The sequence below is a fragment of the Suillus clintonianus genome (assembly GCF_016758775.1).
Source record: "Suillus clintonianus strain FC179 chromosome Unknown DEU56scaffold_150, whole genome shotgun sequence".
In the NCBI taxonomy this organism is placed as follows: Eukaryota; Fungi; Basidiomycota; class Agaricomycetes; order Boletales; family Suillaceae; genus Suillus; species Suillus clintonianus.
The window spans coordinates 1-25,773 of NW_024539374.1; the positions used below are offsets into that span (position 1 = coordinate 1).

The 25,773-nt window shown below is 48.3% G+C and overlaps 7 protein-coding genes across 7 annotated transcripts; 2 read left to right on the top strand and 5 right to left on the bottom strand.

Annotated features, from left to right (window-relative positions):
• Positions 1–30: 30 nt before the first annotated feature.
• On the top strand, positions 31–1,828 carry DEU56DRAFT_984800 (CHAT domain-containing protein; the record flags this gene model as incomplete). The annotated part of the gene is made up of 6 exons (XM_041360007.1): positions 31–227; positions 278–417; positions 472–513; positions 571–587; positions 681–1,440; positions 1,497–1,828. 6 exons carry the CDS (start codon positions 31–33, stop codon positions 1,826–1,828), a joined length of 1,488 nt encoding a protein of 495 aa, XP_041202036.1.
• Positions 1,829–2,963: 1,135 nt separating this feature from the next.
• On the bottom strand, positions 2,964–5,143 carry DEU56DRAFT_157841 (uncharacterized protein). The gene is made up of 15 exons (XM_041344815.1): positions 4,868–5,143; positions 4,753–4,816; positions 4,497–4,628; positions 4,377–4,440; positions 4,194–4,325; positions 4,085–4,135; positions 4,023–4,033; positions 3,933–3,952; positions 3,772–3,884; positions 3,704–3,720; positions 3,615–3,652; positions 3,549–3,564; positions 3,461–3,486; positions 3,225–3,408; positions 2,964–3,167 (listed from the first exon to the last, which is right to left on the bottom strand). Exons 1-14 carry the CDS (start codon positions 4,909–4,911, stop codon positions 3,225–3,227), a joined length of 912 nt encoding a protein of 303 aa, XP_041202037.1. The 5' UTR covers positions 4,912–5,143; the 3' UTR covers positions 2,964–3,167.
• A 3,704-nt stretch (positions 5,144–8,847) lies between these two features.
• Positions 8,848–10,122, bottom strand: DEU56DRAFT_747986 (uncharacterized protein; the record flags this gene model as incomplete). The annotated part of the gene is made up of 2 exons (XM_041349315.1): positions 8,848–9,685; positions 9,797–10,122. 2 exons carry the CDS (start codon positions 10,120–10,122, stop codon positions 8,848–8,850), a joined length of 1,164 nt encoding a protein of 387 aa, XP_041202038.1.
• Positions 10,123–11,972: 1,850 nt separating this feature from the next.
• DEU56DRAFT_838944 (MFS general substrate transporter) lies at positions 11,973–14,732 on the top strand. The gene is given in 15 exon segments (XM_041354897.1): positions 11,973–12,057; positions 12,126–12,139; positions 12,192–12,299; positions 12,350–12,369; positions 12,426–12,497; positions 12,552–12,569; positions 12,624–12,882; positions 12,940–12,949; positions 13,001–13,336; positions 13,385–13,521; positions 13,569–13,640; positions 13,687–13,718; positions 13,776–13,846; positions 13,865–13,870; positions 13,955–14,732. 13 exon segments carry the CDS (start codon positions 12,272–12,274, stop codon positions 14,436–14,438), a joined length of 1,545 nt encoding a protein of 514 aa, XP_041202039.1. The 5' UTR covers positions 11,973–12,057; positions 12,126–12,139; positions 12,192–12,271; the 3' UTR covers positions 14,439–14,732.
• DEU56DRAFT_838952 (uncharacterized protein) lies at positions 14,733–16,232 on the bottom strand. Its single transcript, XM_041354898.1, has 6 exons — positions 15,857–16,232; positions 15,644–15,800; positions 15,490–15,590; positions 15,355–15,439; positions 15,062–15,297; positions 14,733–15,005 (listed from the first exon to the last, which is right to left on the bottom strand). The coding sequence occupies exons 1-6, from the start codon at positions 15,873–15,875 to the stop codon at positions 14,962–14,964; spliced, it is 642 nt and encodes a 213-aa protein (XP_041202040.1). The 5' UTR covers positions 15,876–16,232; the 3' UTR covers positions 14,733–14,961.
• Positions 16,233–16,810: 578 nt separating this feature from the next.
• Positions 16,811–21,665, bottom strand: DEU56DRAFT_918973 (uncharacterized protein; the record flags this gene model as incomplete). The annotated part of the gene is made up of 17 exons (XM_041358201.1): positions 16,811–16,970; positions 17,026–17,214; positions 17,267–17,376; positions 17,426–17,857; positions 17,910–18,220; positions 18,271–18,742; positions 18,798–18,938; positions 18,988–19,005; positions 19,055–19,151; positions 19,198–19,389; positions 19,441–19,796; positions 19,846–20,538; positions 20,592–20,612; positions 20,658–21,156; positions 21,213–21,446; positions 21,505–21,522; positions 21,586–21,665. 17 exons carry the CDS (start codon positions 21,663–21,665, stop codon positions 16,811–16,813), a joined length of 4,023 nt encoding a protein of 1,340 aa, XP_041202041.1.
• A 314-nt stretch (positions 21,666–21,979) lies between these two features.
• DEU56DRAFT_747959 (Hsp70 protein-domain-containing protein) lies at positions 21,980–24,928 on the bottom strand (the record flags this gene model as incomplete). Its single annotated transcript, XM_041349313.1, has 9 exons — positions 21,980–22,427; positions 22,481–22,729; positions 22,783–22,996; positions 23,044–23,225; positions 23,280–23,561; positions 23,616–23,698; positions 23,751–23,885; positions 23,938–24,639; positions 24,689–24,928. The coding sequence occupies 9 exons, from the start codon at positions 24,926–24,928 to the stop codon at positions 21,980–21,982; spliced, it is 2,535 nt and encodes an 844-aa protein (XP_041202042.1).
• Positions 24,929–25,773: the final 845 nt, after the last annotated feature.

The window sequence follows — 25,773 nt, forward strand, 5'->3', positions numbered from 1 at the left end:
AGTAGACTACAGCACGTTGCCATTACTGGTATGTGTCACGATATCTCCCTTCAGTACATCTTGACGATTTCCCAAGCTATTTGCGCGACTGGTCTCACTGTTGGTCTCCGACGGATACCAGCTGGCTTCCACGTGGCAGTACATGCTGATGGCGCTGATTGGCAGACAAGCAACAAACCTGCACACCTAGACCAGCACGTCATAGAATGGAACGAGCGGATACTTTTGTAAGTCATCCTTCATCCCGTCTTTTCTGCGGATATTGAAAATGCTCTAGGCCATCCGAGCCGTCTGCTAAAGTTCGGGTCAGGGTTTATGCCTCATTTGAATTAGATCCCATGCTCGATGATGGAGAGCTCCTCCGCGCAGTCGAGACCTCTGTTGGAGATTTACTGCATCGCTGTGAAAAGTCACATCGTCAGTAATGTCGGTTGTTGATCGCCTCTAACGGATGTTAATGAGATATCCCAGCCGTCATCTTTCAGCCAAAGGCGGAGGAAGTTTTATCGCCATGTACTTCACTGTTCATTACAGTGGAGTAGTTACGGTTTGATGAAAATGACTTCGCAGTTCACCCCATTGCCCCCGTGAGTGATCAATGCATCCCGATGTTCTATTGCTAAGAGCTTGTAATATTCAGTCCACATCCTGCGATATGCGCACGTTAATACTATTAACAGATGCTGGATATCGTCGTCTCGCACGATACCACCGGACGCAGGACAGCAGGGATCTCATCCAATGCATCAAGTACTTCGAACGTGCCACTGCCTTCTGCCTCACTGATCATCAATGTCACCCTGCAACACTATTGTTCTCCGAGCTCCAACTGGTGGTCTTGTGACGCCATCATTATCCTGCACAAACAACCTCCGGCTCGTGTTCGGCTCCTTACCGATTTAAAGAGACTCGCGCGGTCAGTGCTCGCACTCCGAGAAAACATTGACAAAGAGGCTGGTCCTAGAAAGACCCAAGCAGGGCTGATGAACACTTTGCGGGAGCCATGGGATGATGTAGTCCGCCCTGTGGTTGAAAAACTGGATAGATTTGTGCCACAAGGTTCCCGACTATGGTGGTGCCCAACTTCTTACTTCAATTTCTTGCCGTTGCATGCTGCCGGTGAATACAAGCGTAATGGAAAGTCCCTTTCGCAGCTATATGTTTCTTCATATACTCCATCCCTTACCGCGCCGATCGGGGCCCGCAAAAGCAATGACAGATCCCTGTCTGTGTCTTTTGCTGCAATTGGTCAGAATCACCCTCCAGGACATTCACTTCCTTTGGAGGCTGTCGAGCCTGAGCTGGAATTGGTGCGGCGCCTCATACCTCCTACCATTTCCTTCACCAAGGTCACGAGCGCCGAATCAACGAGGTCAAGAACCCTGCAAGCATTGCAGGATAATCGCTGGCTCCATTTGCGTGTCACGGAACACAAAACCTGTTGGAACCCTTCAAGCCGACGTTTCTCATGCGCGACCAACTACTTTCACTACTAGATATCATACAAACAGATCTGTCTCGACATGAATTCGCATTCCTGTCGGCCTGCGGGACCGCACTTGGTGACTTTGAAACTCCTGACGAAGTGATACACCTGGCGGCTGCCCTACAATTTGCTGGTGTAAAGAGTACCACCGGCACATTTTGGACTGTCGACGATATGACCGCCCGACGCTTGGTAGAGGCTTTCTACACAAATTTATGCGGGGACGGCAAGATGAATTCAAAACAAGCAGCCCGAGCGTTGCATAAAGCAGTCCAGTCGTTAGCTTGTGACACGGATATGCCCTTGGACCAGCGCATCGTGTTCATGCACATTGGCCTGTGATCAATTTCGTGCGTCCTACCTTGTTAATACGCATTCTTGAGGCAATCTTACGACTTCGTAAAATCGCATGTATGTTGTATCCAGCCGTGTGGCAGCCTGTTGCCCAGAACATACAGTGGAGTCCCCGATATGTACACCTTCTATTTGTATTTCCCAATCTGTTGCACTCTTCCAATTACTGGCGCGCTTGGGTAAGAATGAAGTTCAAAGTTGTATGTGATTGAATTGAATACAGATCTATGGCGCTGGATTCGTTCAACTATTCCACACAAAATATGCACACACACACACAAAGGATTTACACCCACAGAGTCGCGTACCGTTGCCGAGATGTACCAGGATGCTTTGGGATTAGCGTGACTTCCCGTTTTGGTAACACCGCACGACGACAAAATGCTCAAGCTCGCTGTCCTCAACAGCGAGCTCAAATAGTTGCCTAATCCTTCACCCTTTTCACTAGTTCTTTTAAAAGAAAAAATCACCTGTAGCTTAACTATGCTTACTCTTGGACAACACAACCCTCCTTCCCCACCTCCTCCTCCCCCCACCCTGACCGCTTTTCTGGTATTTTCTGGACTCTAATTGTATACTTCTGGCTTTGTAGAAGTTCTAATATATTTATACAATAAATACATCATTAATTGAGCCCATAATAAGCCCCTCGGAGCGCCCAGTATAAATATATGACAGGAATGGGTGAATATTGTAAGTATGGAAGATTTATGGTCAAAATAGCATAGTTACTTAGCTACAGTTGATTTTTTTCCCTCAAAAGAACTAGTGAAAAGGGTGAAGGATTAGGCAACTATTTGAGCTCGCTGTCAAGGACAGCGAGCTCGAGCATTTTGTCGTCGTGCGGTGTTACCAAAACGGGAAGTCACGCTAATCCCAAAGCATCCTGGTACATCTCGGCAACGGTACGCGACTCTGTGGGTGTAAATCCTTTGTGTGTGTGTGTGCATATTTTGTGTGGAATAGTTGAACGGATCCAGCACCATACAGATCGGTATAACACGTGGCAGCGGGCAAGACACAATGCAGGTTCGCAAGGACGCCGATAATGATTCATGACTAGAAGCTGTGGGACTTTGTACCAAAACACATTTTGAATGTGTTTTGATCACCACAATACAATGGATCGCAGGCTAGCGCTTACCCCAAGGCACAACTTCATTCAGATCGCGTGCCAAAAACAACAGACCACGGATGTGGCCCTGTGCTACTTATACTGAATACGAAAATATAAAATAAATATGGAAACGCAAAGGAAAAGGAAAAGACAAGAGGAAGCACCAAGGTCAGCAACATTGAATCGATTTCCACATATTTCTATACAGAACTAAAACAGATGGTTACCAACGGAAATAAAATTTAACTCGTATTTCCTCATACTCACCTATTCTCGCACACGTTCTACCTCTTCGATGTCATCTCCATCTGGAGACTCTGCTTCAGCGAATGCTTGAAGTTGCCGGTCCACTTCACGGCTGATATCGCGGGTTGTGTAAGTACGCGTTTTGAGACCTCGGAGGTTCAGAACTAGGCGCTGACCAGCCACTGAAAGTAACGGAGTCGCGAACCTAGATGCAATAGATTTACCGAATGTGATGGGCCATATTGATGGTGACGCACCCTTTACCAAGGAAATATTTTGGATCCTGGGAATTGTATCATGTCAGTCAGGAAGATAAATAATCCGCTATGGGTAAGGAAGACTGACTTCCCGAAACGCAGTCCTAAACATCATAAGTAAATGGAATGAGTGAAGAGGTTGAGCGAGTCTCACCAGGAGGCGACAATCAATGCATTACTGAACATACTAGCCTGTTCCTGTTGTCGGTCACGCAATACATTATGCAGGTTTTTAACACTCACAATGAAAAATATGGCCGCTATGTAATTGTGATCAGTTGCAGACGGAGCCCCCCAGAAAGTATGCCCACCGTCTCGAAAGAGAACATGGAGAAGATTAGAGGGGTACAGATGCTGAAATTCCCTCGAGTATTTCCAGAGACTTCGCATGGTCAAGACGAAGAGTATTACATCGAGAATGAAGCTTGATGGTCTTCAGCAGGCGCAAGAGCACAAGACAGAATATCCTAACCTTCCGACATAGCTCACCCACTAGCAATATAATAATATCAGCAATGAGAAGTCCAGCAATATATCCAGCATAATACAGCTGACAACTAACCACCACAAATTCTTTGAAGAGGCAAATTAATACGGTGGAGGAGCGGAATGACAATCACATACTTGGCACTGTCACCACGCAAACGTGAATTACGTCGAGGTACAGATACGGACCTATGGGAGCACAACTATATTTAACAACAAAACATGAAAAAGCAGCGAGGCAACCTACTACGACTGCTGCTCACAACATTTGCTGAGACAGCCAACAGCACGACGACGTATAACATGTAGCTCCAGATGAGGATCATTGTCACACGCTTCCGAGTTCCCCAGATGGCCCACGCTCGCACGAGCACAACGACTGGATAAAAACTCTTAGCGCGTGCAACAAATATCAACTAGATGTACGCACTATGAATCGATTCTGTGGATAGATACATAAAGCAAGTGGTGAAAAATGCGAAGCGTTGGCAGAACTGGCACATGCAAACCAGTCACACGATGGAAGTCCACTCGTGAAACTATAACATACCTCTTGAGAATTCTGTGCCAGGAGACCGGCCTCTTCCAACCGGATGGCAGTCTGCCCAATAAGGTTTCCATAACGGTTGAGAAGAAACAAGACTTTAACGACCGTCCAGGGGGCGTTCCAGATGTAGAAGACCTGCAACAAAGGGTGTGTTGTGAACATTATGCATGATACTGCAGGACCCAGGTAGCGACTTGGCAACAACAGACGATAAACAAGAAATCAAAGAAACATTATGCATATCATACAATAAACTTACTTCATATTTGAAAGTTAGAAGATAGTCATAGACTAGCAAAGTGTGGCCTGCTGCGGAGAATGATCTAAACGATGGGGTGAGAATTTAAGGATGTTCATATGATAGATAGACCTACGTCCGCACCCAAAGGCTTTCTGCGAACTGGGTGGGTAGGGCCATTGGTGAATGCAGTACAACGGTAAGACAGATCTAACGACAACAAACTGGTGCTGCCAATAGACGCAGTGCATAAAACTGAGAGCTGGCATCCTTTTAAAGGGTACCCAACATTCCAGCTATCAACTTTCGCTGGCAATGACATGGGCAACAAACGTAATATAGCCTATGCGGCGGAGAAGGGATCTTGAACCTAACTTGAGCGGGTGGAACGATAGCAAAGCCTTGATGAGAGCGGACAAGTCTTATAGTAGTCACGTGAGTTCTACAATGTCGCTTGAAATGCACATATTGCATGAGGTTATTTTTTCTAATTGGTCTCACTTAGCCTCGCAGAAGCGCAGGCTGCGAGGATTAGCCAGCGAAAGGATTTTCCCGGGCGCGAGCCCGAGAAAATCCGATGAATAAACGGACTAGCTAAGGACAAATGGTGGAGACAATAGATAGAAATAAAAAATTAGCCCCAGGATGCGCGAACGCGCGTGAAAATAAGCCAAGGGTAGGGTAATAAAATGAGGGTGGGTGACGAGAAAACAAGCTAGTGCGACAAAGGGCAAGTGAGAAGGGGCCTACAAAGAATTCTAGAGAAAACGTACCTAGTGCGACAATGGGCAAGAGAGAAGAGGCGAGGACCTCCTAATTGCCCACACGCACTAGGTAGATAGAAAAAATCTCCGCTAGGGCAGAGATTGCTTAGCATGTGCGTCATGCCAAGAGCGCCCGGAGCGCGTGTCTCAACGACAAAGGGGTAGACCCTGGGCCAGCCCGCACATGGGAAAACTCGAAAGTATCGACCAATTAGACTTGTGTAAAGAAGAATTAAACTCGACTAATTGGTCTCACTTAGCCTCGCAGAAGCGCAGGCTGCGAGGATTAGCCAGCGAAAGGATTTTCCCGGGCGCGAGCCCGAGAAAATCCGATGAATAAACGGACTAGCTAAGGACAAATGGTGGAGACAATAGATAGAAATAAAAAATTAGCCCCAGGATGCGCGAACGCGCGTGAAAATAAGCCGTAATGTGTGTGTATGGGAGGGAGGGAGGGAAATAAGTATGGTGAAGAGATAAAAGAAAAAGAAGTAGAACATATCTTTTAGTGGACGAGCGTGAACGGATCACGCCCGTCATGTGCGGACCGACCGTTAAATATCAGCGCATGCAACAGAGTTGGATTTTTACGAATGTAAGAACGAAACGAGTCGGATGACCAACGACCTATAGCTTGAATTTCCAATGCGGGGACTCCAGCTGCCGCAAGGGAAGTAGCGCCTCCAGCACGCAAGGAGTGACCTGCGATTGTAGGAGGGAAAAATTTGCGTAAACGCGAGATGAACCACGCCCGAGTTGGGACTGACCCATTCGAGCATAGCCAGAGAGTCGAATGGAATGGGAACGAAGAGTCCCGCGATGCCAAATAGTCGACGAACATTTTGTGAGGATCGGGATGAGTGAGGGAACGCTGAATGACAATCGTTGACCCCTCGAATTGAGGGTCTACCTTGTGCGTTTGGAGCACAAAGGAATGATTGGAGAGTGTGGTAGTTACTGAGGTGCGCAAGGTGAGTTTCTGACGTAGTTGGAGTTTTGGATTATCCGGCCATACGAGTTCTCCAAGGCGTAGAAGCCCATGGAAACCGTCGAGGAGTAACGATAAAAAGAGGATGTCGTCATGGCATGGGTGAGCGTAACTGTCGACCACCCGTGCAAGGTCAGCTCGCGTCAAGGGAAGCTTGCGCTTAACTGGAATTCCGTAGCGTCGTTTGGCACCTCGCAAAGTTCGCGCGACCAAGCGAGACTTCCTGACGTCCCGCACAGACGGGTAATACTCTTCCAGCTGACTACAAATTCCCGAGAGGTAGTTGTCTACGGAACGGGGGTTGATTTGAGCTGCCATGAAGGTGACGAAGTAAGAGAATGTATCGGCAGAAGGCTCAACAGGAAAATGATGTAAATCACAGAACGTGAGATAAGAGTTGAGTGCTGAGGAGTAGGTGTGATTTGTTGAGCGCTCGAGTGAAAGCCCCAGATTTATGGACCGTTCATGTACAAGCCGCTCCAGAGACCAAGCTTCCCGAACGGGCTGCTTGGCCTGACGTAGTGATGGGATCATTTTTTACCTCCCCCCAGCGCATTTCGAGGGGGTTCAAAAGGGAGGATGCGAAGACGTGGTACGCAAGACAAAGCTTCCCGTGCTCTGTTGCGTGATAAGTGATCCGCTACGATGTTTCTGTCACCCGCGATGTGAAAAACTCGAAAGTCAACCCCGGTTGCGAGAATAAGGTCGACGACAAATATGAGGAGCTGATTGTAACCGGATTCCCCAGAGAGCGAACTAAAAATGCTGACGGTATCGAGACTGTCCGTAAAGACAGCTAAACGGTGACCCTGTGGGATACGCGAGACAGCATCTTGAATTGCCGAAGTGACACATAGAGCTTCGTAAAAGAAGATGTCGGAAATTGGCGAGCGCACTGGGAGGTTAGATTGAAAACCAAGATTCAGAGAAGGATACCAGAATCCCATTCCGATACCGGAAGCGTCACAATAGACGCGCAATACATCATGCGCGAATGCAATTTGACGAAGGTTCCAGGACACGGACTTGAGGAGGTACACTCCGTTAGAACGTTCCAGATGATCCGCTGCCCAGAGAATCTCCAAAACAATTTGGCGATTAAGCCATACAAGTGCTTTCGTTTGTGTCTTTCCCTTCATCTTTCTATACAGCGCTGCGAGACCGGGGCGCAACATTGGAGCAACGTTAAGGGCCCAGTTAAGGGACCCCGCGATATGCTCACACTCCCGCAAGGTTCTTCGATGTCGATGACGTGCAAATGTCCGCAACTCGGTGATGAGGTCGGATTTGGCTTGATCGCGAAGGGTGATACGCATTAGTTGAGCATCAACATCAAATCCTATAACGGGAAGGGGCGATCCGAACACTTGTTTGCGTTCTTCGTGAGGTATACCGAGCTCATCCCAGAGGTGAAGGAGCTTGACCATATTCCGGGGCAAGAGCTTTTGATACTTGACGTAAAAGGCTCGGTCATGTTCCTCGGCGTACGAGAATGAATCGTCGACATATATGTAAGCAAGGATGAAACGTGTGAAGACTGCTAACCAAATAACAAGTGACATGAAAGCATGGAAGATTCGTTGAGATGCGCGACCCCCAAAAACGTTGGCCCTATCAACATGCCGTCGACCCTCAAAAGAAACTATTTGCTTGATTTGCCATAGCGGGTGCATAGGCATGTGTCGGTAAGCTTCTGAAACGTCCGCTTTCCAAATTACTAGGGGTCCGTCTCCTTCTTGCTGCCTGTATTGACGAAGAGCATTCCCCAAGTGCTGGACATTGTCCAAGGTAACTCCAGCAATATCGGCTTTAGCAATCATCGAGTTGAGAGAAAAGGATCCCGCGCTATGGTTGGTAACCAGCCTATACTTTCCTCCTTCTTTTGGTACAGCGTGAATGGGCATGGTGTACATCCCGGGCAATAAATCTGGTCCGAAGTCTGAGGAATAACGACCGACTTGAACCTCCTTGTCAATTTGGTCACGAAGGAACTCTTGCTCCTGCGAATTTACCGGAACGGGTGTGGCTTCTTCCCATGTGGTTGGATATTGGCCATAATGGGTATCAGCCCATGGCCAGAATCCATGGCGAAGACCTCTGCAGACTGAGAGATAAAAAGAAGGATTAGGATGACCAGCTTTTTCCAACATGGATTGAAAGATGTCGATATTAATAGGTGTGTCGACTCGAAACAGATCGGGACGAGAACGAATCGTGCTTATAGCCTCGACGTTAAGAAATTCGGATGGAGGAGGAGAGGGTAATGCTTCTGCTGTTTCAGTCCAAAGTGCCGTCGGACTAATCACCGATATTTGTTTTCCCCAAATGAAGTGACGCCGGAAACGTTGACCACCCGCTATTGACCTATTTACCTCTTTTGTCCATTGGGCACTCTCCGCGCTTGTGGTTCCCCCTGCAGCTTCCTCGGTCACAAACGTGGAAATAAAGGCACTCATTGGCCTCTTTCTTGCATTCTCCTCGGTTCCACTTATGACAGGGCTCACCCCTTCCTTTTGATTGACGTTTTCCTCCTCCAAAATCTTTCCCTGATTTTTCTCCCGTGTCACGGGCATTCTGCATGGCAACCATTCCGAACGCGGACAAATGACTGGATTTAAGGCCGTCGAACTTTTGAAAGTCGTCGAGCCGGAGATACTTTTGTTGCTCGACAAGGAGTCGAACAGCTCGGTCGAAGTCGAGGACACGCTCGTGAACGGAGTAGAAGTGATTTCCGAAGATGTCGGACATATAGTCTCGGTATTCTCGAACCTCCTCTTCACGCCACGGCATGATGAAGGTGAGGGCCCGAGTCCATAAGTCGGTAGCAATTCCCCAATCCCCCGCTGATTTGACCTTATGACTAACGGTAGGTTGGGAGAGCGAGAGCTCAAATCCCTTCCCAAGGGACTGGGTTTGTTTAGAGTCGATGGCTGTGGAATAGCGTCCGGTGAAAACTTTGTCGAGGTCAACGGCCTTTCCCTCAAGTAGCAAGGTCCATTGAGACGTGGACAGCTTCGGACATCCGGGGGTAGTGGTGATTTTGGTTCGATAATATTTGGGATCATCCGACCACTCTTCGTAACATTGCAGGGACTTTTTGATTCCTTCTGATCGAGAGAGAGAGCAGAAACGGGATGGTTCGACCCACGGACAATATGTGAGTTCGTCGTCTGAAAGCTTTCGTCGTTTGTCCCGCTTGAACCTGCTGCTATCCCCGGAGTCAGACTCTCGTTCAGCACTATCCTCGGTTTCTTTGCTACGTGCTCTGCCTCTTCGATATGCCCTCTTGATGACCTCTCCTTCTGGATCATACATCTCGTCACTCCTATCCGCACGTGGCGGTCTGGAACCTCCTCGAATACTTTCCGGTTCCTCGTCTGTCCTGATTGCGTCGAGGACTTCAAGATAATGCGAGAACCCGCTATCAAAGGACGGGTCTCCTTCAGTGGTGGCTTCGGCAAGTACTTGTTGGATTCCAAGAACTGCCTTTGCCTTTGAGATCTTGCGTTTTCTGTAGTCGATGACAATTTTGAGACATCGTTCAACGACTTCGGAATTAAACGACGTAGAGAGACTTTCTGCGGACTCTCTTTGAGCTGAGGATCGAGTTTGGGAGGATGGGTGTTCATAATCCGACATGGATGAGCTTCAAAGCGATGTTTTTTATAATGGTGACGAGAAAACAAGCTAGTGCGACAAAGGGCAAGTGAGAAGGGGCCTACAAAGAATTCTAGAGAAAACGTACCTAGTGCGACAATGGGCAAGAGAGAAGAGGCGAGGACCTCCTAATTGCCCACACGCACTAGGTAGATAGAAAAAATCTCCGCTAGGGCAGAGATTGCTTAGCATGTGCGTCATGCCAAGAGCGCCCGGAGCGCGTGTCTCAACGACAAAGGGGTAGACCCTGGGCCAGCCCGCACATGGGAAAACTCGAAAGTATCGACCAATTAGACTTGTGTAAAGAAGAATTAAACTCGATTTAACGACAGTACTTACCCCAACAAATCCCGAAACATTGCAACGATTTTTCATATGTATCCTGATCTTGTCTTCCTTAAATCTCCTTTGCCGCCTAAGTATGTGGTTTACTAAGTAGACTAAGGCAAAATAAATACTGAAGTTTTCCTGATATGGACGAAAGGAGGAAGTGGTGGGAGGGCTTCGGGAGGTCACACTATAGCGCAGGGGTCAGCGTGGCGTTTCGAGGCGTGGAGCGACAGACTTCGTGAGATTGTGGTCAGGCTTGGCGCGGGAGGTAGGTGTGATAAGTGGAGGGAGACCTGAAGCGTGGTGGCTTGACAGTGACACAAGCAGAAAATACCTTACCGGGCGGTGCTGGATGTCTGGACCTCTGCTGTAAGTGAGGTAACGCATATACCTTGTTCTTCTCGACATCTGGGAGCCGAAGTACTTCGGAAGGGTAACATGGCACCTACGACTCCTGGCAGTCACCGCAGTGTTGCCAAGAATGCACAGATTGACGAGGGTTGCCCTAGCATTGTTGGCAGATTACTGCCATTCTGCCATACGCAGCCGTGGCGGAACTCAGAACCTGGCAGTTGACAGAGGAGGTACCTCAGAATGTGTGAGACGAATGTATGATATACGTACATAATTTGTACGGATGCCGCTGGGTATAGTCAAACGCTGAGCTTGTGATAGGTCAGGCGGACTTAGAAACCGTTCTTTTCCTAAGCCAGCTCAAAGTCTTGTAGTATTCTACAGCCTTGGCAGCCTCACACCATATCACCCAGTTAGGATGGAGCCCAAAATCTGCATTCCTTTCGATATCGTGGGTGGCGGGGAGCGGGCAGGCGGGCAACAATGAGGTTGGTGGGGGAGTGATGAGCTTCATTATAACTCCGCTTCATTTTGCCGAGGGCACCAAGACTTTGTCACCGTCAGTCATAGACCTAGAGTCTGCGAAGACCTCCACCCAGGCCGGTCGTAACTTGCACATTCACAGTCTGGTCGTATACTAAGCTGCAGCAACGCAACGTACCAGAAAAGCAGCTTCATTTTCATATCCCCAAAGATCGTGTATACTCGCGAAGAAATGCCCATCAGACGTTGCAATCGAAGTCCGAAATTCCGAGTGAGCTCGGACTTCGAGAGCCGCTTATCAGATTATAGCGACTGGTGATTGCACGCGATCTCCATTCTTATCAGATAATCTCCAGATCTAGGAACGCTGCATTCAGGTGAGTTGGTCGAAAACAAACAGCCATTCCCAAAACACCTTCATATCCCGAGCCATGGTTGATATCATGTTAGCAATCATTTATATCTGCAATGAGCTGTTCCAGGGAGGATTATCGACCTCTCGCAATGGATCGATCGGTCACACTCCAACCCAACACAGTGGGTCGATGTCTCAACCAGCAAGACATCAACATTTAACCAGTATGCCGGTTAAGGGCCGTGGAGGTAACATCATTGACATCATGATACACTATTAGTATCATGCCGCACATAAATTGGATCACTGGGACTGTCGGACTCTCTCGAACTCCCTTGATCTTCGCCTGCCAAGCCGCACGACTTCAAGGAGCGTCTCCGCTTCTATTCTTCAAGGTAGATTCTGCAAAAAAAAACTCATAAGCTGACCAAGCCTCTGACTTTTGCTTGCGGATCGTTCGCAGTTATCATGCCCACTGTCAGTATTCGCTCCGCCAGTGCTGTTGCTCCTGCCGACGTAGATGGCAAAGATAACCAATGCCAATCACCAATCAGTGCTCTTTCTTACTCTGCCCCAAAACCTAAGCTACCTCTAAGGTGGCAGGTGGCAATGATTGCATTCACGTGCATGTGCACATGTAAGTATTCATGTCTACGAATTTCGCTGACAGCTCATATAACTGCAAAGTCGGAAATCATTGGTCTAACGTACGCATACATATTTCAATTTCTGCAGATTAGACAAATTATATTTGTGCTCCCAGGGTCTCATTACAACTATGAAGACAACGATCGAGAAAACACTCGAGATCAACAATTCCGAATTTGCTACGCTTGTGAGATTTTTGCTCAACAGAATCGTGGCGGTATTGACGTTCTTGGACTACTAGGTATCTGTGACAAATCTGGTACGACCGATCCTATTACGTTAACGCGGGACCGACGTACTTACTGTCCAACAGGTCAACACCTTCCTCTGCATCGCCCTCGGCTTCGTTATCGACAAATTTGGAGGCCCACTCATGTCTGTCATACTTACCGCATTTCATCTTGCGGGCGCTGCCGTGGAGGCCGGCGCAACGACAAATGGACTCAATAGTTATCATGTCCTGATGGCGGGCAAGATCATTGCAGCTATTGGTGACGGATCCCTAGATAATGCGCAGCACAAAATCTTCGCCGCATATTTTGCGCCGGGAAACGGTTTCGGGGTGTCCATAGGTGAGGCGCCTCGCGATCGTCAACGATTCTTATATTTTATTTTATTATTTTTTTCAGGCATCATATGGTAGGTTCTATGACTACACTTTCAAAACTCATGTGCACCTCTGCCGTGTAGGTCGATAGCAAATCTGGCTCAATATGTCGGGCAGAGCACCGCGAACGTGATGTCCGAAAACCTTGGCTCATATTCATGGCCTCTCTGGATAAGCGCAATAATAAGCCTTTTCTCTCTTCTCAGCGCTATTTGCATTTTCGTCCTTGATAAATACCTTCGTTCTCATTACGAGGTCGTCGATTACTCCAAGCGGGTCGGCCAGCCAAGTGCGGGTAGCATTAAGACTGGAACATTTAATTGGCCGGCCGTGCGCCAGATGCCGTTTACGTTCTGGTTTATGATTCTTTTTGCAACCTTTGAAAACGCTGGTGTGCAGTCATTTGTGTCGATATCCACGTGAGTGAATGTCTTTCCGGTAGGGTAACAAGTGTTGGATTTTCGCAGGCAATTTGCGCAGCAAAGACTCAAGAAAGGAGCTATAGTTGGCGGATGGGTGTCGAGTTTTTACTTGCTTCTTCCTGTTGGACTTACCCCTTTAGAGGGCGTGTTCATCGATGCATACGGGCATCGCGTGACTATTCGTGAGCATCCTCTCGGTTGATAATGCAGACGCTGATCGTAAAACCAGTGTTTCTCTCAGGATGTATGTTCCTCATCTCCATGCTACTGTTGAGATTTTCTGAGACAGTGCCGACATTTGGTGAGCCGAAACGTCTCAGGTAGATGGTGTACTGAACTCGAATTAGTTTGCGCATATATATTTTATGCGTTTGCTCAGGTAGGTGCACAAAATGCCATCTTCATTTACTCACAGTACTTTAACATTATCTTGTAGAGCTTGACGCCAGCTCCGCAAGTGGAGATCGTGCGCAGCATTATACCGGATCCTCACTACTACGCAACGGCGTGAGTTCTTTAGCACATCTTTGCCATAGACCTTCTTGACGTGATTTCCAGCTTTGCTATCAAAAGTATGCTTGATTCTTCTCCCTTTTCGGAACTCTCACCTACTCGTATCACAGAATCGGTTGTTCAGGGCTCCATTGTCATCATCGTGACGGCAGCTGGGAAGCTCCAAGACCTTTCCCCCAACGACTCGCTCGAGAGTGCCGTGACGGTCTGGCTCGTATACGCGTTTGCCTGCGTGCTTGTGTCAGGTGCATTGCTGGGTGCCTGCTATACGTCATTCGGAAAGAGGTATCTACCTGCCGCGCGGCTCTCAGAGGTACGCCCAAAGAATCTGGCAAGGGAAGTTGAGAGGCTTTGGGAGCTACGTCCGCATACGGCAACCGAGGAAGGCAAGCGGGACGAGAACGCAACGCCGAAGCAGAAGGAAGTGGCGTTGAAAAGCCCTGTTCCAGGCTCTGTATCTTTGTATGCGCGCTGGGTAGCAATTGGGGCCGGGTTCAGCATAGTCCTCATAGCTTGGGTGATATTTGGCTTCGGCGTTGAGTGGGGTGTACACGGGAGTGTTGTTGCCGGAACTACGGGGGAATGAAGGAAGTGGACTGACAGTACACAAACGAGAGCATAAGTAGCTTCTCCTTACACAATTGCAGCATCGTATTGTCCGCAGTCCGCAGAATTCGACATCAAAGTTTGGGGCGAACGCTAGTTTACGAACCGTTGCTCACCTGTACAGGGAGAGGCACGTGGGCCTGGAAAAGCAAGAGCTCTGGGCAGGTGTCACGTGGCGGGCAACTGCTGTGGGCGAGAACAAGAAACGCTGACGGCGGTAGAGCATCGTATTGATCTGTTTATCCTGAAACCAAACTTAGACACATAACTTCGTGTCGTGTGCCATGCCCAGATCAGTTAAAATTGAGAAAGTGCTAGAAAATACAAGGTGTGTAATGACAGTAGAGTAGATAATGTTGCATAGATTTACAGTTCAGTGCAAGCCGTATACATAGATAGAAAGACTACATACTCAGTAAATACCCAAGAGCACATTGGACACTCGATCACCTATATAACACAATGGCAGGAATTGGGCAGGGGTGATAGCGCCGACAACACATCTAAGTGGAAGTGTGCGCAACATCAGGTTCTTTGACGCTCAGGCCTATGCAGGAAGCAAAAGTCAGCGACGCCAAAGCAATCTCAAATCTTGTCACATACCCTTTTCTGCGTCTCGATCCATCCTATATCTGCTGAACGCTGTCTCTTTAGTGTTATCGAGTGATGACAATACGTCCTCTGCTCGGTCCCTGAAAGACAATATGGAACGCGTGGACTTGACGTGTTCTCGGAAGATAAGGCCGATTAGAATGTTGAGACAGCCAACGGAAAAGAGGAAGAAAGCAGAGACGAGGGGGAAAACTTTGACGAAGTGAGAAAGAACAGAGGCTCCGATTCTGTTGATGTCCCGAATGAGTTGGTAAGAGATCGATTGGAGGGGCTTATCAACTTACAGGCATTGCATCACTCCCAGAGCACCTACTCCAAAGTTGCTCCCGAGAACGGGGAAGTAGTGATCAAAGAATGCGGCGGGCCAGCCTGGACAGGTTGAGATGACGTACACTCACACACTAATGCCAATATCATACCTAGTTCTGAAAGAATCAAAACGACGGTTTGGGCAATGATCAACAGCCGATTCAATACCGCCCAAAACACGCCCGCTGGCTGATTAGGAACTGTACTGTTTCTACAGCAAGCAAATTGAGCTCATCCGCAATGATGCAAACAAAAATCGCTCACGGGATGTAGGCATAGTTGATTGTGGAGTTGCTCCCGCCATTGGAAAACACATTAACTGCCTCGATGTCATCAACCATCACCAGGATGCTGCTGGAGAAAACTAAAAGAAGGGCGACTATGCTAAGAGTGCGGACAGTGTTGAGACTGATGAAGATATCTGACGGCCATCATCCAGTCAACTTGCAAGTACATTCATTGATTGCAGCAACTCACATGCTTTAGCTGGTAGCATTGCGGGCAAGGTTATACCAGCAATCACTAGAAAAGATATTCAGATACTACAAAGGCAGAAGATGACCAGCAACAGAGAAAGAAAAGGGAGAAGGAAGGATAATGCCTCCAATGGGAGCTAAAATGGATAGAAGGACTCGGACGCGGAGTGAATTGACAGACTTTCAATGGCCACCGGTCTGCTTTTCATTAAACTCGAATACAGGGGAGAGTCCGTTCTGGTGAATAAAGAGCCATTGTCCTCTTAAGGGTCGCCGTCGCTGTGGACACCGTGTGGGTGACCTTTCACAAGTCTAGTCGTAAGTTCTGAAGAACAAACAACAGGGCTGCAGTGATGAAAGTATAACATTCGCCAAATACGGCAAGTCACTGAGATTGAAGCGCCGCGATTGGACCGCGATAGTAAGTACTACATGGTGTGAGTTGGTAAACGTTCATGGATACTCTATGACACTCCAAGGGAGCACCGGGCATCATTTTAGGTACATTAAACGGATACAAGTTATTGAGGATGCGCCCACCGCTCTGACCATTTGACTACCTAGTACCTCACCGTGATCGCAACTCATTCGAAAAGAACAACGTTGGTCGTATCTTCGAAACGGCTATGTATCCAATACGACTAAAGGCTATCAATGCTCAATCCAAAAGGATGGAATGTCTACGTCACATTGATCTTGATACGTGTAGCAAACCAGAACCCTTCATACGAAACGGGATGTCATGTTGTACTACATCTTGACATTGTGCTTTCCGAATTCAGTTGACCTAGTTTCCGCAGCCTCTCGTCAGTTTTTGTCCATGCACTAGAGAGTCTGTAATAAAATTCAGTTCTTGGGCACACAAGTAAGTACATCATCCCATCTTGAGATATTGAGATACGTCGACAGATGGCACAAAGGGCCTGCAGGGTATATGGTTTGTGATACACAAAGGCTACGAGACAGCGGAGGGCAGTGGCGGAACTTCAGGAATTTCCGCCTGCCGCGGTCGTTGAGATCTTCGCTGCTGTTTATCAGCTTGTGTGCGTTCGCGCTCCGCTTGCACAGTTGTCATCATTTCAAGCTGCTGAGCGATGAACTCTTGTGTGTTTGGTCTATATACCTCGGTCAGAACCTTGAACTTTGCACATAGGGACGTGTGATACATACCTCATGCGAAGGATTCTCATAATAGTTTCACCGTTTGACACTTCCTTCTCCTCTTTCTTTACCTTCTTGCGCTCCTTGATGGTTCCCAGATTCCGCTGATTATAGACGCTCTTCACGCGCTTCTTGACAGGAACAGCTTCACGCAAGCTTTGCTGCATGGCACGCACGCACTCTTCCATGAGAGTATCCCTGCAAGAAAAAATGAAGCGTTGTTACCAGTACATGAAACGAGATCGCGTACGTATGCCAGTCATAGTACAAGCGAATGGAGACAACATCCCGATATTTCTGGTTCTGTAGCTTTTCCAGCGGAACGCCTTCGCCTTCCGCATAGAAATAGTCACGGAGGAACTAGTTTTAAGCCATCAGGGATGTACGTACACAAAAGGGCTACACGCACCTTCAGCCACTTGAAAACAATATCTACCTCTTTGTCACTCAGCGGTTTCATGTCACTCGAAAGCTTAGACAACGGCGGTATGAGCAGACCCTCTATTACGACTAGAATCTCCTTCCAGACCCTCATCATTACCATATCTTTTGCAGTCTCGCTAAGATAGGTGTTGAGAATATGAAGGTTGTCGTCAAAATAATCGAACAGAGGAGAGATCGCGCGCTCGATCTCTACGTCAGTGAGTTCCTCGGGCCGAACGCGAGGTTTCTCGTTGTGAGGAAGAGGTACCTGCACCTCACTGGCGTTGGAGCCCAGTGCTGAGCGATAAAGCGCTGTGACATTTCCGAGTGCCTTGTTGTAATCCAGCCCCAGAGACCCGGCTTTGATCAAGGTTTTGAGGATAGGTCGAGACAGTGACTGTCGTATATATGGCGACATCTAGCGACCAATGAGACTTAGACTAAGAGCTCAAGCATCACAGTTGACTTACTTTGTCGATGAATATTCGCATCATGTCTCCCTCACTCCGCTTCAGGAATCGGAAAGCTCGGCCAAAGTAGAACTGCACGTCATCCTTCTCCCCTTCCATACTGATTCGAAGAAGTATCCTCCCTTGGTGGCCATGGTTGGTGTTCTCAAGGTTCAGCCATACATCATGGGTTAAGAAGTCACCGAACTCCTTGGGGTTGAGACATATGAAGGACCGGCCAACAACGTCATGATGACCCACGAGCGCGCGATCACGTATACTGCACATTAACCACAAAGGCTTGTCGATTGATATGTCATGAGTCTCTTCCCCTTTTTACCATATAAATGAGTCATGCTCGTAAGTTTTGGCGGAGACTTACAACGCGGGTTCAAGCTCTCATAAATCGTCCTCGTCTTCACAAGGCGATTCCCAGCCTCGTCACTGAGCGTCACGAAAGTGTCGAGTAATGCAGACGGACTGGTATCAAGCGGTACCAAGTCCTCCGCCATAACAATCTTCACCGCAAAGAGGAATCGCTGCCGCTCGTTCTTGTCGGGAACAGGCGGCCCGTGATTAGCAATCGTGTCAGCAACCTTGTCTACCTGCATCTGGTTGTACAGGTTGTCAAGGAGCTTCCGCGCAGCTTCGACGTTGTTCAGCTTGACGCAAGATTCTGGGCGGAAATTGAATGGTTCGACTTTCTTCTCGCCTGTCGTTGCAAGCGACTTAGCTCTTTCGAGCCAAGCAGAGGACTTCTGCGGCTGCAGGTGGTCTGCTGGTCGCGGGAACATCTCTGTCATGAAATGCTCTTCGACGGAGCGACAATATTGCTCGATTGCCTTAGATATCGTCTAGGGATAGCACCGTCAGCAAACGCCATACGACAAAAATGCACTGAATCAGCACCTTGGAGAGACTGGTGAAGAATCTCGCCTCCTGATACTCATCTGACCATTCGAGGTCCTGCAAGAAATTTATTGGACTACGGAGAGAGTCAAATAGATCAACAATAGACGCGCTATGTCCTTCCGTATTCTCTGCCTCGAACTAAAGCAGCCTTCAATGGAAAATGGGAGAATACAAACAAAGCACGAACCTTGTCTGCCGCCACCGCCTGATAACTCTTGTTCAGCTTAGTTTCAGTGACTGCGAATAAGACTCACAGCTTGCACCCACTGACCAGTCTTATTGTCTGTGTCAATGAGCCATTGATGAACATATGGCATGAAAAACTGCCCAAGGTCGAATTCCAGTTGTCCTCTTGCAAGCAATGAGATTTTCGCCGTAGATCCATGAAACCACTCACTTAGGAGCAAATGCCTTGTACATCGATAGCAACGCTTTCGTTCGTCGGTAGAGCGAAAATATATCTTGTATAGGCACGTCTGGGGTTGGACCATTCATCGACGATTCATACAACCGCTTCGAGGAATTCTGAAGTTCGTTTATGAACAGTGGAACCTGGGCTTCCACCACAAGAGAGACCAGATCGACCCCTCTGAACACACAACATCAGTATCCCGAAGTCAAGCTTTGTGCAAGGTCATACCCAACAAGCGGATCTGCGAATCGCTTGTCCAGCTGTTTTGCTGCCTTCTCTAGCTCGTCCGTCATTAGCAATAATGGCAACGCCCGGTTGACTCCGGGGCTTGCTTGCAAAGATGCCATCTTCTCTTGATAATACTGGACTGACACATCTTGTATGCGAGTTGTCAAGTCTGACAAACGGGCACTGATATCTGCATCAAAACGCTCGACGAGTCCACTCTCCCGTACGTGGTCGAGAATAGTGAGATATGGTTGGATCGCGCTGACTTTTAGGTTTGGCAAGGCATCCATGGCGTGATATAGAGAAGAGAGGAAGATGTTGTAAAGTCCACCATAGATGGATGCCAATAGTTCTGACTATCAAGAAACTCAGCAACGGGTTAGATCATGTGGATTAACCACGCACATCCTGGACGGGCCACTTGTCAATTTCGAGATCTTGAAGTACCTTCGTGATGCCTTGCAAGGCCTCTGGTATGCACTCCATGGGAACGTCGCTACGCTCATATAGTTGCTTGATCTGATCCAAGAAACATGTCGCACGATACGTATGGTTTATGCGCCAACGCATCGCACACTCGTTTATAAGTTCCACATGAGGAGGACTGAGAATACTCAGGGGAACTTCATCAGCATCGTCCACTTCGGCGCTGAACATGAACTCTAGATCCGTGACGAGACAGTATTCGACGAGACGCCTGTAAAATTTCTTGGGATTTGGCGGAATGAACGTGAAATTGTGGCCAACACGAATCTCATCGTCGTCGTCCCCCTGATCGCTGTGGTTCTCCTCACCTTCGTCTGCGGCTCCGAGGAACGAATGCCGGCTCCCAATCGAAGTATGTCGCTTCGTCCCACCAGGAGAGTCGATACGAGTAGAGGACAACGAGCCTGGACGAGCCCCCGATGTGGGATAGATTGAACCATTGCCCGAAGGCATGGACTTGGCAAGTTCGGGATTAATTGATATCATCGCCATCATGAGCTGCGAGAGAATTGAGGTTTCTTGAGTGCGCCAATGATTCCACGCGGTATCATTGCTGAAGTCTTCCCTTCTACCGGGGAATGGCGCGCCGAGGTTAATATTCTTGAGGCAAGTCTGTTATATGCGCATGCTTAGCACACGACTCTTCCTTTTACCTGTCATCTCACCTTGAGGTCTATAACAGCAGCCTACTGATGTTCAGCGACAAAATCTGCTGGGAGAACACAACTTACCTTCTCTGTACATGTTTTCCGCATCCTATCCACCTCGCTCTGCATGGCGCTCTCAGGAATCTTGAATAGGCGTGCCACAATCATCACAAAGGGCATATCCGAAATGTTCTGGCTGACGCTCGATTGTGTGCTGATGGAATCTCCTCGATCGCGCGATACCGATGCAGAGTCGTACCCCGAATCATTCGAAGACTGCGCTGGTGCAAGCTTGGCAATATACATATCCAGTCGTGAATTGAGCTCGGGCGAAACATGGCTGAGAGCCTTCAGACAATCCCGAAGCATCTTCACGAACAGTGCAATTTGGTTGTTCACCTCGACCTTCCACCCGTCATCAGCGAGCGTGGGCTCCTTCCTGAGTACACTGGTGGCTTGTGAGGCAAACATCAAGATCAATTCCTCTATGCTCCTGTTCTCCTTCATCTGCCTCCTGAAAGGGTCCCCCATGAACTGCCCATAGAAAACGGCCATAGTCCGCCTTGTTAATTGGTCAGAATACCTGCAACCATGGCGTCAGCACATAGTCCCAAAGCACAGCGCAATTATGCCACGGACGCAGCGTCTTTCCCCATTGCTATATTCTGTAGTCTCTGCTCCAAGACTTTGAGGAGTTTCTCTGGAAACTTGACGCTCTTCGACCCATCCCTGATGTCCTTGAATATGTCACCTATGGAAACAATGGAGTTGGATATGGCTCCTGAGAATTTTGAGTGGTGTTCCTTCTCCTTTACCTCGGAGGCGTTAGCATGATGGTTCGATACTTTCGGCTGGATGACATAGCTGAGGATACTGTAGATGACAGAAATTACGTGAGGTTGGTGCTGGAACGTAGGGCAAGGGTACGCACGCTACACGCAGGACATATCTATGTCACAGATCCGAAGACAATCAATCGCATGATGGACGATGTTGACTGATGCATACGTACTCGAATAAATCATCGTCGTTGACACGATACTTGGAAATGCGTTTCTCGTGAGCACTGCTATCGTAGCTCCGCTTGGACATGGGTCACAGCCGATATTGAGAGTTCTGAACACGGCACGGCCGACCAATTTTGAACAAAGAAGTCGGATTCCGATAGATTGGCAAACTGCGATTAACACTCTTGGTGGAAGGAGGAGAGCTGAGATATCTACAAGTTGAAAGAAGCTGTACCACCGGATGGTTGTATCATAGGCCACTTTAGCCCTTGACAAGCACCGACAAACACACATAATAATATGTCAAGCCCGCAGCAGACGCCCATAACTGCGCAGTGGAAATTAAGACAGGATGCAAACTCCATCTATGCCATCAATAACTGGTATGAGTAATCATATCTACAATTCGTCATGTCCTGGTTGTTTATCTCCAGGTGTCTGTGTCGGTCCAGCAGACGATCCACTGGCATCGCCAGACTTCGCAGGCGTCTTTTTGACTTTGGGTGCTTTTCTCCTCACCAATCTTTGCAGGTGCTGCTCCAATGTCTTCGCTCGCTCCTGCATCTCCTTAGTCTCTATCGCCGGGTCTTCATTCATCTTCGTCTTCTTTTGCCGCTCAACGCCATCATGAAGCCAAGCTTCGTGCTCTTTGAGTGCTGTCTCGAGCGCATCAAGTTCCTGTGATGACCACTTCGAAGGAACCCCTGCGATGGCGTCTGCCGTAACGTTCTCCCGAGCTTGAGTGAGGAATAATCTAGTACTCCAATTCCACTTTTGTGAGTTATTCAGTGCCTGTGGGAAAGACTCGATCTCCTTGTAGCGGTGCACGATTGGTTTCTCCAGAGTCCTATCCAGAAACAGTAAGCGGTTGAATGACCTATCCCCCCGAAAAACCCTTACTCGAGAAGGGATCGCTTCTCCCATAGCCGCACTGTGTCAGCAGTGTCTCCTTCGTCATGCAGCCATGCAATAGTCTCCGAGAGTTTGTTTGAGAGTGCTTGCCTCTCAGATGGCTGAGAGCATTTCGTGAATGGCGTTTCTGGACCGTCATTCAAGAGATCCCGTAGCTTATACAGGTATCCTTCGAGAGTATTATGTGCTTCTTCCCGACGTTGCTTCGACATCTCCATGTTGTCTAATGTCCTGAGACTGTTGCAACATGACACCCATCAGTCTCATGGGCACAGACAATGCAAACATACCGGTCACGGGCAGCCCGTTTCGCCGTAGGGCTCAGTGGGCCCTGATAATTGTACACAATTTCGATCTCAAGCGGAATGGTACTTTGGTCCTTCACAAACGGCTTCTTGGCCTTGTCCTTCTTATCCGTCTTCTCGTCCTTTGGGATCTCTCCATCAACGTCAGTCTCTAATGGTACCTGGTCGCCACCACCTCCAAATAGGCCTTTCAGTTTCCCTATTCGAGCTTCATGATCAAGAATAGGAAAAATAGAAAATACGTACCAGTGATAGAGTCGTCTTTAATTTCCCCATAGGCTACGGCGTCTTTGACGGTCACAAAGCCAGATTCGGAAAGCACGACAGTCGCCTTGATCACGGGATCGATTGCACCGCGTTCAGTGAGGTTATCAATGGCCTCGGGAATGCCGACAATCTTCGCCTCGAGGATCTCACGGGGGAAGCCACTAGGAACAAACAAGGTTAATAAAATTGAACATATGTATACATGGAACACGCACGACATAACTTCGTTGGGATAGTTCAGCACCAGAGAGAAATCCTCTTTACGTTTGAACGTTAGAGTTTTTCTCGCTCCATGTTTCGACCCAGCAGGCAAGACTGCTGTGTGAATTGTTCGCGTGCCTGGAGTAGATGCGAGGTAGGATGCCTGGATGTCGTGTATTAGGACATCAGTTACACGAATGTCCTTGGTCTTGAATTGACGGGAGAGGGAAGCTCCATAAAGCGCTGCACCAAGCACGGCGGACTCATCGGCATTGACATTGAGTGCGATGCGATCTCTAATAAAAACATGAAAACTACAATTGGCCAGAAAGATAAAACGGGATGCTTACTCGCCAACAGCTGATTTTACAGCGGCCTGGACCATAGGCGTGCGTGAATTGCCGCCTGTCAAGATAACAGATGAGATATTTTCCTGTACGTGATTTAGACAATATTTCAAAAATGATTCAAAAGGGCATGCGCACTAATGAAAGCTCGGCGTTCGAAAGTGCATCATATATGGGCCTTGCAAAACGCGAATGGAGGTCTTTACAAGCGTTCTCAAATTCCGCGCGAGCAACCTTGGTCTTGAAGTCAATATCAAATGCAACGCTCTCCACCTGGAAACCGTGGGCATCAAAACCACGCATTATGTTGAGCCGGCTTGCTTACTGTCGATGTTGCGTCTGAGTTGGCACTGAGGATAGCCTTGACACGTCCAGCCTCCTTCCAAAGCTTAGCCATGCCGCGCTTGTCCTTTCTGATGTCTCGCCGGTGCTTTGACATAAAACTGTCTATCAAAATATCCCGTAGCCTCAAGTCTAGCTCTGTGCCGCCTGTATTTCGGTCATGTCCAACGCCCAGAACGTTGATCTGAGTGAATGACGCCTTCGTCTTGGAATCCTCAGCCGCAGCGAACGAAACCACAGTGGCACGTGTCGAAGATGCGCCAGCGTCGTAGATGACATGGTATTCGGGAGTGGTCGAAAAGGACCTCGTCATAGCGTAGTTTATTGCTACAGCCGTGCCGTCGTTAATCAATGCCAGTGTTTTGAGTCCCGCAATTTCTATTGCGTCTGTAATCGAGTCGCGTTCGAGCTGGGAGAAGTACGGTGGAACGGTGAGGATGACCTCGTTCACCGGCTCGCCCGCTAAATCCTCTGCAAGCTTCTTGATATATGATAGCTGCATCGCAACAAGCTCCTCTGTGCTCCATTCCGTTCCATCACTTTGTTTCAGCGCAACGGTTTGGCGGTCGGTCTCAGAAATTTGAGCGGTAGATATGGAGGTGAAATATGTAACGATATCTGAGTTGAATGGTGCGCCTTGTAGGTATTTCAGGGAAGAGAATGAGTCTTGAGGGAACCGGGAGGCCTGTGTCCTGTCAGACCAAGCGCAAAATGTTGTGGGGAACGACACTCACGATATTCGCCGCGTCAGACCCAAACAATCTTTCGTCTTTCTTCCATGCGACTGAGGACTGTATCTTCCGCTTCGAGTCTTTGTTCAGCAGCACGTCGAAGGGCACGCCGGGCTTCATGAGCGAAGCCTTAATCCAGTCTGACCCATAGTCAACTGCTAGTATCGATGCCAATGAAGTCTCGAGAATAGCAGCAAAGAGAACGAAGAGTGTAACCGCCTTTCTAAGCGAAAGACAAGGCATGGCGAAGACCAGATATCAGCAGCAAAACCGGGCAAAGGGCATCGAACAACAAGACTATGAATTTGGTTTTTTGAACAATGAGCAGTACTACTTGGTTCCACGTAATTAGACTATAGACACGTATTGAACCGGCAATTGCCGAAAAACGCTTTCCTCCTGAACTTGAACGTTCACGCACGTAGAAATCTCCCCCGTCGCACCTCTCGATGATTTAGCTCGTTGTCAATCATGCACTACGTTGCTCCTATCTCGCCACCAATCCAGTCATAAATATCCAATTACCATCAGTACCCATGCGAAGATGACATACTGGAAATACTTTTTGAAGTCACATTATATGAGTATCAAACACCAAGATGAACACGATGCCCTGGTCCAGGGGCATGTCCTTGTCACAAGCCAACGCTTGGACCGCTCGGTGCAATGCTCGGGCAGCCCGCAAATATTTTTTGCAAGATTGTTGGCCAGCCGCAAGGAGCATCACTTACCGGCCACGGTCTCACAAGTGGAAAGGAATGCAAATCCATGCTGAGACAGATCCATTTGGGCGATATCAAGGAGTGAAAGAGGTTGGTAGCGCATGAGTATGCATCAATGTGTCTGGACACATACCTGAATCATGTCTAGGCCTGCCGCACTTTGGTTCTATAGGTATGATCACAGTGGAAAATAGGATGCCATGCGGAAAAATTGCACAACGAATGTCAGGACTCAGGGGGTTGTTCAAGTTCTCGGCCCACACCTCCATGGGTTCGAGGAGTTGAATGGTTTTGTTTATGTAGATCCTGAAGCTTGGAGCCGTGGCTGCGACCCATCAAAAGTGACCTCGGGCGATAGTTGATGAA

Coding starts and splice junctions, on each gene's coding strand:
- DEU56DRAFT_838944 (XM_041354897.1), top strand. CDS start 12,272: ATGATTGCATTCACGTGCATGTGCACAT. Junction 13,337..13,384: donor TCATTTGTGTCGATATCCAC/GTGAGTGAATGT, acceptor GGATTTTCGCAG/GCAATTTGCGCAGCAAAGAC. Junction 13,522..13,568: donor CGGGCATCGCGTGACTATTC/GTGAGCATCCTC, acceptor TCGTAAAACCAG/TGTTTCTCTCAGGATGTATG.
- DEU56DRAFT_838952 (XM_041354898.1), bottom strand. Junction 15,298..15,354: donor CTGGGAGTGATGCAATGCCT/GTAAGTTGATAA, acceptor GGACATCAACAG/AATCGGAGCCTCTGTTCTTT. Junction 15,006..15,061: donor GGATCGAGACGCAGAAAAGG/GTATGTGACAAG, acceptor CTTCCTGCATAG/GCCTGAGCGTCAAAGAACCT.
- DEU56DRAFT_157841 (XM_041344815.1), bottom strand. CDS start 4,911: ATGGCCCTACCCACCCAGTTCGCAGAAAGCCTTTGGGTGCGGAC. Junction 4,817..4,867: donor GAAAGCCTTTGGGTGCGGAC/GTAGGTCTATCT, acceptor CCCATCGTTTAG/ATCATTCTCCGCAGCAGGCC. Junction 4,136..4,193: donor TGTTGTGAGCAGCAGTCGTA/GTAGGTTGCCTC, acceptor GTGCTCCCATAG/GTCCGTATCTGTACCTCGAC.